At 41.6% G+C, this 11,073-nt stretch overlaps 1 protein-coding gene across 1 annotated transcript; it reads right to left on the reverse strand.

Moving 5' to 3' along the window:
- Nucleotides 1–1,484: 1,484 nt before the first annotated feature.
- LOC146937694 (uncharacterized) lies at nucleotides 1,485–2,177 on the reverse strand. Its single transcript, XM_085749501.1, has one exon. The coding sequence runs from the start codon at nucleotides 2,175–2,177 to the stop codon at nucleotides 1,485–1,487; it is 693 nt and encodes a 230-aa protein (XP_085605627.1).
- Nucleotides 2,178–11,073: the final 8,896 nt, after the last annotated feature.

Here is an 11,073-nt window from a genome sequence, read left to right on the forward strand (position 1 = left end):
AAAGACTTTAAAATGATATGTTGTCTGTTTGCTGGGAGTTGGTCTCCCCGATGCGTGAGTTGGGTATGTTGTTTCCCTTATCTTCTAGCAGTAGCGGTTGATCCCTTCCTTGCTGTGGCCGACCGGATGGGTGAAGGAAGGGTGGATCTGAATGTTGGATTCACTTTTTCCCTTGCTTTTTCAAGTTTTTCATGGCGGATGAGGGGGCGCCTGTTGCTTCTTGGCTAGGAGAGGAGCCCTTAGAAACAGAATCTGTTTTTGCTGTCGATGGCGTGGGTGAGGCCCCCTTTGGGTGAGTATGTACATTAGAGTGAATTGGTGTTGTTTGCCATCTAAGTGTAATACTTTTTGAGTTTTTCTGCATTCCAAGTCTTTGGAATTGCGTTTTGATGGAGGTCTTCGAGTCCGTAAGCTCCCGTCCCGGTTTTCATTCAGATCCTGTAGGGCCCGTCTCAGTTGGAGGCGAGTTTCCCTTCGTCAGTATCCTTTTGGTTTTGCCGGAGAACGAGATCGCCCACTTCGAATTCGCTTTTTCTGACTCTCTTGCTGTGGCGAGCGGCTATTTTTTGTTTTAGCACTGCCTCCCGCAAGGTGGAGTTCATTCTGACTTCGTCGACAAATTCGAGCTTTTCACGCAAATTGGCCGTGTTGGTCAGGAAGTCGGTGTTGGCGTCAGTTTGCCAAGTGTATTTTGTCAACTCAATTGGTATGATTGCTTCCGTTCCGTAAGTGAGCCAAAAAGGTGACTCGCCAGTGGTGGAGTGGGGAGTAGTTCTATAGGCCCAGATGACCGCGTGCAACTCTTCTGCCCACTGAGTCTTGGCCGTGTCTAGCCTTCTTCGTATCCCTCGTAGAATCACCCTATTTGCGGCCTCGGCGAGGCCATTGGCTTGAGGGTGTTCAACAGAGGTGAAGCTTTGTTTTATGTCGATATTCCTTAGGTAGTCCTGGAACCTTTGGTCCGTGAACTGTGTACCAATTTCGGATACGACTCGAGCCGGTACTCCAAACCTTGCTAGGATGTTTCTTTTGAAGAAACGGAGTACGTTTTTAGCTGTGATCTTAGCCAGTGGTTCGGCCTCGATCCACTTTGTTGAGTAGTCGATGGCAACTACCAGATATTTCAGCTGTCTGGCGGCTTTAGGGAACGGTCCCAGAAGATCGATCCCCCACCATGCAAAAGGCCAAAGGGAAACTAAGGACATTAGCTCAGCGGGGGGTGCTAGGTGCATATCCCCGTGTCGCTGGCATTTGTCGCAAAGGTTCACGTAATCTTGGGCGTCTTTTAACATGGTAGGCCAGTAATATCCAGCTCGTAGGACCTTTTTTGCGAGAGCTTTAGAACCAAGATGTTGTCCGCAGATGCCTTCGTGGATGTCGGAGAGGACTTCTTGGGTCTCGTTAGGTCCCAAACACTTGATACGTGGTGTTATGAAACCCCTTTTGTATAAGGTCCCTTCCACTAAAGTGAATGAGCAGGCCATTCATTTCAGCCTTGTTTTTTCGTGCGGGTCGGTGGGGAGTTCCCCACTCTCTATGTATCGAGATATAGGGCCCCTCCAATCTTCCATGCCGATGATTGAGTTTATGTCTTGCGGTTGGCCTTCTTTTTCTTGGATGCTCGGTTTATCGAGAACCTCCTGTATTACGGTCTTGTTACCGTTTGCAGTTCGCGTACTTGCGAGTTTTGAAAGAATGTCTGCCCGAGTATTCTGTTCGCGGGGAACGTGAGTTACTTCGACAATTTCGAATTCTTTCATCTTCTCTAGTACCAACTGGACATACTTTTGGAGGTGGTCCTCTTTCACCTGGAACTCTCCCGTGACTTGGGAAGCCACGAGTTGCGAGTCGGTAGAGATTTTCACCTTTCTGGCCCCCATGTCTTGGGCGGTACGCAAGCCAGCCAGGAAGGCCTCATATTCTGCAGTGTTATTGGTAACAGGGAAAGATAAAGCGAGGGAGATTTCGACAATGATACCTTTGTTATCTTCCACAATTATTCCGGCCCCGCTTTCCTTGGAGTTGGATGATCCGTCTACAAAGATGGTCCATTCCTCGGAATTATCCTCAGCTGGGAAAGTCATCTCGGCGAGAAAGTCGGCGAACACCTGTGCCTTCAGTGCCTTTCTGGATTTGTAATGTATGTCGAACTCGGATAGCTCGAGTGACCATTTCATCATCCGACCGACTACATCTAGGCGACCCAGGATCTGTCTGATGGGCTAGTCAGTCCGGACTACCACCGTATGAGCTAGAAAGTACTGCCTCAATCTTTGGGCTGCTGTGAGGAGTGCGAAAGCTACCTTTTTGATTCTCTGGTACCTCGTCTCTGGCCCTAGCAGCGCTTTGCTGGTGAATTAGACTGGTGTTTATCCCTCCGTTATTTCTCTGATGAGCACGGCGCTTACCGCGTCAGAAGAGACGGATAGGTACAAGTACAGTGTTTCGCCTTGGTTGGGTCGCGAGAGTACGGGCGGTGCCGAGAGGGTTTCTTTGAGATGCATCAGAGCATTCTCGCATTCCTCTGTCCAATCGAACTTCGTTTCTTTCCTCAAGAGTTTGAAGAAAGGAAAAGCGTGTTGAGCGGACTTAGCCACGAATCTAGAGAGGGCAGTTAGCATTCCGTTGAGCGTTTGGATGCACTTCATGGAGTGGGGCGTTGGGAGCTCGGTAAATGCGCGACATTTATCCGGGTTCATCTCAATTCCTCTTTCCGTTTGGTAGAAACCGAGAAATTTACCCGCTTGGACTCCGAAGGTGCATTTCTCTGGGTTGAGTCGCATGTTGTACTTCCGAGTTTGTTCGAAAACTCTTCTGAGGTGAGCGGCATGATCCACCTCTTGTTGGGATTTTACGATCATGTCGTCCATGTAGACTTCAAGGATGTCGCCTAGGAGTGCCTTGTCATAGACTCTGTTCATCATTCGTTGATAAGTTGCCCTCGCATTTCGTAGACCAAAGGGCATTACGTTGTAGTAATAGTTCCCTGATTCAGTCATGAAGGTTGTTTTCATTTTATCTTCTTCAGCTATTGGTATTTGGTTATACCCTGAATAGGCGTCCATGAAGGATAAAAGTTTATAGCCGGAAGAATTATCTACGTGTTTATCGATGTTAGGAAGGGGATATGCGTCTTTAGAGCAGACCCTATTAAGATCGGTATAGTCAACACACATACGCCACTTTCCATTAGATTTCTTGGCAAGTACAACATTGGAGAGCCAGGTAGTGTATTTGGCTTCAGAAATAAAATTTTCCTCTAGGAGGTCTTTTACAGCTTTTTCGGCAGCCTCTGATTTTTCAAGAGACTGTTTTCTACGTCACTGGGCTACAACGCTAACTCCGGGATCTACTGTCAGCTGGTGACAAGCGACGCTAGGATCGATTCCAGGCATGTCGGTCGCGCTCCATGTGAATAGGTCAGCGTTCTCCCTGAGGCAGGCGATCAGCTGTGCCCTGACAAGTTCGGGAAGGTCCTTGCCGATTTTGAAGTTCTTCGAGGGGTCATCTCCGAAGGGGACTGGCTCGAACTCACCGTCAGGAACAGGTCTAAGAAGTTTCGCGTTGAGCAGATCCTTCTTTTCCTGTTTTTGTTCCTTAAGGTCTTCCTTGGTGAACCTGGGATCAAGTTCGACCAAGTTGGCATCCAGAGTGCTCGCAGCAGCTTTCCATTTGTCCTCAGCAGGTTTGCTGGGCTGGGAAACCGAGTTCTGGGACTTGTTGGCTTGGAGGAAACATCTTCTTGCAGCTTCGATGTCTCCGTTGAGAGAGGCGATGATGTCGTCCTTCGCATGGTACTTCAACTTCAGATGAGCGGTTGAACATGCAGCCCCAAGTTGGGCGAGTTCGGTTCTCCCTATGATGCAGTTATAGAGAGAAGGGCAGTCGATCACCAAAAATGGGATCTTGATTGTTTTCTTGGCCTCCTTTTCGCCAAAGGTGACCAGCAGCTCCACGTATCCCCATGGCTGTGTAGATGAGCCGTTGAAGCCATAGAGTTCATTTCCAACGTAGGGAGAAAGGTTTTTCTCCGTCAGTTGGAGAGTTTTGAATTTTGAACAGGCCGGTGTACATGATGTCGCACGAGGCTCCTATGTCAATCAGGACTCGTCGGACATCCGTGTTAGCCATCGATGCTCGCACGAGCAAAGGGATGGCGGAATTTGAATCTCCACCAGGAAGTTCTGAATCATAGAACGTCAAAGGTGGCCTTCCTTCGAGGTTGGAGGGGGCCAGCAAGTTGACGCTCATGAGCTCCTCGAATTTCCTCTTCATTCTTCCCATGGAGACGTTCAGCGTTCCTTCAATGATGACGTTGGCAGTGGGGAAGTGTTCCCAGGTGCATGAGTAGGGGGTGATTTCCACGTTGTCAGGGAAATCACTGAGATGTTTCACGGACATGGCGATGATTTTGCCAGGTTCAGAACCGTCACCGATGAGCTCGACGGTCTTTCTTTCCACCTCGGGGTTCTTGACGAACTGTTTGAGCCGGCTTCTCTGGATGAGGAGCTAAATGGCATCCTTTAGATGGATGCATTCATCGGTGGTGTGATCGTGGCATTTGTGGAATCGACAGTACTTTGTCTTGTCGACCCCCTTCCTCTCTTGCGACGGAGCTTTTGGTGGCTTGATGCCAGCTTCGTTCAGATCGGCTACGGCAATCTCAGCGCGGATTTTCTCTCTTGACATGGCAAAGGTAGTGTACTCGGTGAAGTGACCGTTGGGCCTCTTGCTTTCCCGAGCAACTTTGCCTTCCTTCTTTTTCTCATGGAAGGGCTTTTTGGAGGCTTCAGCAGCAGGCTCCTCCTTCCTGGATTTGTTGAGGTTGTCCACATACAGCTCCTCTTCGTAGGCAATGTAGATCTTGGCGATTGCTAGGAACTCGTTGAGAGTCCTTGGGCGATCCAGGCGGACAGCCTTCTTCACGTCTGTGCCTTCGCGCAGACCTTTGGCGATAAGGTACCGCTTCATTGTTTCATCGGCACCTCGTACGTGAACAACTTCTTTGTTGAACCTCTCGATGCAATCCCTGAGGGTTTCGTTTCCTCCTTGGACGATGGCTTCGAGGGAAGCCAACGTTTTTGGTTGCGTCCTTGACGCGGTGAAGAGGGTTGTGTACTCGTGACAGAGGTCGCTCCATGAGTTGATGGAGTTTCTCCGTAAGTTCTTAAACCAAGTAACGGCTCCCCGTCTCAGTATGGTGACGAAAAGCTTGCATTTGACGGCGCCTTGCACCGATCGGTAGGTGAGATCCACCTCTATGTTCTCGCTATGCTCGTCTTGGTCGGTTGTCCCGTCATACGAGTCCATTTGTGGAGGCTTCTCCAGTTCCCGGGGGATAGGAGCTTCCCGGATACGCCATGTGAACGGACCGTAAGTGTTACGAACAGTTCGGGTATCACGAGAGTCCTCGAAACTAGAAGATGACCAAGAGCGCCCGTTGCGCCTGGGCGGAGATCTTCCAGGGGAGTCCGTCGTGGATGGGTTCTCCTAGGTGGAGTCCGCATTGGAGGAGATCGTCTGGGTGGAGACCGTCGGGGGGATCTCCTTCTGGTTGATCTCCTGGTGTAACTTGGAGATCTGATGCTCACCGAGTGTCGTGGGGATCTGGAGCGTGACCGGCGAGGGCTCCCTCCTCTTCTGCTACGTAAAGGGGAAGGAGTCTGTTTGGCTCGAACTGATGGGCGTGTTTGCTCCAGATCTATCAGGCGTCGGTTTTGTTCCTCGATTAACGACGTCTGTCGTTGAACCATGCGGATCAGGTTGCCGATGAGTACACCGGTTGGTGTAACATCTTCAGGTGTCTCTGTAGGCCGCAGGGGACCCTGCAGAGGTCTTTGCTAGAGAGGAACTATTTGAGCTGGTTCCTCCCTGGGTGTATCCACAGGTGAAGGTGAAGATGTCACGCCGTCCCGTTGAGGGATACGTATCTCACTTCGTATCTGTGGGTTGCCACCGTTGGCAGCCATGGTGTATTTTTTGGAAAGCTTTGGTTTTTAGGAGTATACAAACGGGGGAGAACTTATATATTTCCCACAGACGGCGCCACTGATTGTACCTGATCAGAAGGTGACTGCCGGTGCTTTGAATGCGGTGTTGTGACGGTGGTGGAATGCGTGAGAATGCTTCTTGGAGCGGATGGGGGGCGTGTACCTACAGGCACTCCGACGCTCAAGTCAGTAGAGATCAGAGAGTGAGGGTTTTGAGGGAGAGAGAGATTCTACCTTGGGGACTGCATGGAGTCCCCTATTTATAGAGGTGGAGGGCTGTAGAGCCGTTGTAGTGGCACACCTGGCTCTGGCGGTTACGAAATCGTGGGAAGTGTAACCGCCGGAGAGTTTATTGCGAGAACGTGCAGAATGTGCAAAGAGACGTTGGGGTTCATTTGAACCGGTCTCGTTCGCTCTGTGCACCCCCCTCGCGGAGAGGGGGTGTGTCGCAAGTAACGCTGCCAAACGTGGAGTTTGGGCTTTGGATTGTATTGGGCCTAAGTAATGGGCCAAAGATCCTTTTGGCTGGTCCAGAACAAGACCTTTTTCAATTTTTAAATAAACTGATTATTATTTTTACTAAATTAATTACTTCTTTAAAACATACTCTTAATTATGTTACATTTTTATGCAATTTGTAATAAATACTCGGTTAAAATATTAATTAATTCTCTTGTTTGAAGGATAAACTTCTAAAACAACACCAATTGTCAATGAATTTAGAGTAAAATCAGTTTTGATCACTACAAATATCGCTCGTTGTTTGAATTTTTGATCCCCATTAATTGATTGTATTAAAAAGAGACATTCAGGTATGAAGAGTATAAACTTGTGTCGATCTACTTTCTTTCTTTAAAGCTCCCCCATGTATCATCTCGTATATACATGTGTGTGTGTGTGTGTAGAGGAGAGAGAGAGAGAGAGAGAGAGAGAGAGAGAGAGAGAGAGAGAGAGAGAGAGAGAGAGAGAGAGAGAGAGAGAGAGAGAGAGAGAGAGAGAGAGGAGTGTTATTTGAACAACCATTTGGGGTGACAACTTATGTGACAACCTTTATTTACAAAGAAAAAAATAGGAGAAATGATATTTTGACAACCACTTTTTGACAACTTTTGGACAACTTTCTCTCTCATACTCACATGATGTTGTTATTCTCTCTCTTCCTTTTTCTCTCTCCATTGTTTTTGACCAATAAGAAGTGAGAAAAACAAGGTTGTCAACAAAGTTGTCATCAAATGGATGTCAAAATATCATTACTCAAAAAATAGTATTTGCACGAAAACCAAAGTAATAGAGAGATAAAGTAAAAAATAATGTGAGTATGAGAGAGAAAGTTGTCATAAAAGTTGTCAAAAAATGGATGTTCAAATATCATTTCTCATATATATATATATATATATATATATATATATATATATATATATATGAGTCAGGATCCGTTGACACCAGGTGTCAACGGATCCGTTGACACCAAATCCTATCCGTCCTTTTTATCATCTTAACGTCCTAGTGTCAACGGATTTTGTTCCACATATATAAGCAAATAAAATCCACAACACGCACGGTGCAATATTCAACGGATTTTTCCATATAAAAGAAAATATTTAATAGAAACATTGCATTAATGTTGATAATTTTCATTTGATATCTTTAAACATTTTACTATATTACACATGAAATTATTTTTTATATAATTGTTGCAATATGTTATGAGATTCACACGAATGCACAAATCATTATTAGTATATATATTTGTCATTAAAAAAAAGAAGAGGACCACTCTGTATTTTGTTTATTCGAAGCTTATGTCTGTCTTTTTAAAGGGTTAGGTGTATATGAACGTCCAAAAGAAAAAGGATTAGGTTCTATACATTTACTCCAAAATAGAAGTTAAATATGATTTCAATCCTATTGAATTTTTAAATTTTGTTTTGGAATCCGATAAACAAATATCTTTAACTTTAAATCGTCAAAAGAAAATTTTATAAAAGGGAGGGCTGAAGTCCAAAGAAATAATATTACATCTTAATCAAACACGAAAAGAACACTCATGCTTTTTTTTCGAACAAGCTAAAATGATATAATATAACCAACAATGATTCACCCCGCACAAGGTGTGCAAGGGGCAAACAACCCAAAAGTATTTACAAGATCAAGGTGGTCAAAGCAAGGAAGCACCACCAAAACTAAAAATAAAATTACAAGTAACTTATTTTAACCCGACACGAATTATAACATCATTTTGTTCCCTATTTTACACTCAATATTAGCTAATGCATCTGTGCACCTATTGGCTTCACGACAAGAATGATGGACCTTCACGTCCCACTAGATTTAAAGAAGTTGCCTAATTTTTTTAACATGGATCCTACCAACTCGCATTACTCTCCCGACCACTCGTAATAATTATCAAAATATTTTGCATCAACATACATACTTTATCCCCAAATGCAATCACAAATGGTTTAAATGGTTCCTCTCATGAGATGAGATGGCAAAAACCACTAGAACTTTCATTAGCCACACATGTAATGATTTAGTCGTTTAGACTAATAGTATATTTGGATCGAGGGTTTTAGAAGGAAGTATGATGAAGTTTTTCTTTTAAAATCAATTAAGTGTGACTAAAATATGTTAAATTTTTTTATTGAAGTATTATATAATCATTTATAATGTTGTCCTATGATTTTTTTTAAAATATTAAATATATTTTAAAATATAAACTTAACCCTGTAAAATCATCTAAAATCTCCTCTCACACGAATCCTACAAATGTTGATGAAAATATTTTGATAACTATATTTTGAAGACAAATTTAAAAATAAAACTGAATGTAAAAAAAAAATACTAAAAGAGAAATTTAATTTTCTTTTTAAGAATTAAAAACCTATTTAACTAGAAGATATTCTTATTACTTATGTGTTGAACTAACCAACCGTGGATTCCTCTAACCTGAACTACTTACCAAAACCTCCTAATGTTAGTATGTCATTCGCATGTTTGGCTTATTAAAATGCTATGTACGGTACTTACTTAAACAAAATACTATGTACGGTACTAAATTATGTATCACTTTTAGAAATAAAATAAGTTGCATCATGTCCTAAGAACACACATCATCGTTGATAGCTACAAAGCTATGAAGCCCGGATACGTAGTATGGATACGGGTACGCGAATACGCGAAAATTTTAAAATTAGGATACGATACAGCTAAGATACGTTAACAAAATATTTATACTAAAATTTATATGCATGTAAAATACTTAAAAAAACATTGATTAATCTTCAATACCATATAATCATAAAATTCACAATTTACAAAAAATAATACATGTGATCAAAATAAAAAATGTAAAGTTTTCATATAAATCATATTCTATTTTCATTCATATGCTAGGTTATCTCATCTCTCTCGTTACTTTCATCCACCAAAAACAAAAACATAATTTTTAATCGGTTATCGAAAAACAATTATAGTGATTCATATCTTAATTGAATCATATACATCTTCATTGAATTTTCACAACACAGTCTCATTTTTTTACACTTCATTTTTTTCCAGGATACGTCTCTGTGAAATATCTTATAAGTATATGTGTGTATCTGTCGAGTATATTATAAGTATCCGATAAAATATATATTTTAAATTAAAATAATTAATTCCGATACTCCGTGGGTACGTATCCGAGAGTATCCGCGGAGTGTCGGTATCCGATACGTATTCGATACGGGTATGTCTCCATTTTGGAGTATCCGGGCTTCAACTACTTACCAAAACCTCCTAATGTTAGTACGTCATTCGCATGTTTGGCTTATTAAAATGCTATGTACGGTACTTACTTAAACAAAATATTATGTACGGTACTAAAATTATTTATCACTTTTACAAATAAAATAAGTTGCATCATGTCCTAAGAACACACATCATCGTTGATAGCTACAAAGTCAATGTTACATGAGGATGGATTCAAACTCTAAACTCCACACTTCTCCATATTTAAAAATATGTGAACCACAACTATTATACTGTTGGGTTAAATATGTTTTTGGTCCCTATAAATATATCGCTTTTCATTTTAGTCTCTCTAAAATTTTCCTTCAACTGTTAGTTCCTATAAAATTTTCAATCACTATTTTCGGTCCTTATTTTTAAGTAAAATTTTGTATTTTTTAACGAAACTGTGCAGAAATGTATAGAATATTGTAAAAATGACTCCAAAAAAAAATAAGATATTTTTATCAAAGCATGAATTAAATATGAATTTTTTACCGCTAAAAATATAAAAATTCATATTTAATTCGTGTTTCGGTAAAAAAAAATCTTTTTTTTTAGAGATCATTATAATATTATACATTTTTCTACAAAATTTTATTTACAAATATTAATTCCACATATGAGTTTACTTTAAAGGAGGGACCAAAAGTGAAGATGAAAATATTTTGGAGGACTAAAAGTTGAAGAAAGATTTTAGAAGGACTAAAACGAAAAATTGATATATTTATAAAGACAAAAAACATTATTTAACCTTATACTATTTGATAAATAAAAAATTGCATCAATTTTTTAAAGAAAGTAGTATCATGTTGTCTTTACTTGAAATGCAGTATTACTCAATTTTATCCCAAAAAAAAAAAAACAAAAAGGATTCCGCAATAATTGATATTTGAATAGGTATATATTTTTTTTTTGGAATATGGATGTGTTTTTTTTCCTTCAAATAGAGTTGTTTTTTGTTTTTTCTTTCGAAGTTCCCTGTATAAGATGATTGCTAATGTTTTGGCTTCAAGGTTGGCTTCAGTGATTGATAAAATCATCTCGCCCAACCAGTCAGCTTTCTTTAAAAATAGGCAATTGGTGGATGGAGTGGTGGTAGTCAATAAGGTTGTGGATCTAACCAAAAAAATCTAAGCAGGATTGCCTCATTTTCAAAGTGAACTTTGAGAAAGATTGTGATTTGATGAGCTGGACTTTTTATTGGAATATTTGTTGAAGAGATTTGGCTTTGATGATAAGTGGTGTGCTTGGATGTGGTCATGTGTTTTTGCAAGAAATTAATATTCAACGAGGACTTAAGCAGGGCGAT

The sequence above is a fragment of the Medicago sativa genome, chromosome 3 (genome assembly GCF_051527215.1).
Source record: "Medicago sativa cultivar Bolivia chromosome 3, Bolivia_mono, whole genome shotgun sequence".
In the NCBI taxonomy this organism is placed as follows: Eukaryota; Viridiplantae; Streptophyta; class Magnoliopsida; order Fabales; family Fabaceae; genus Medicago; species Medicago sativa.

Bases quoted from the DNA above. Each gene is read 5' to 3' on its own strand.
- LOC146937694 (XM_085749501.1), bottom strand. From the start codon at position 2,177: ATGAAATGGTCACTCGAGCTATCCGAGTTCGACATACATTACAAATCC.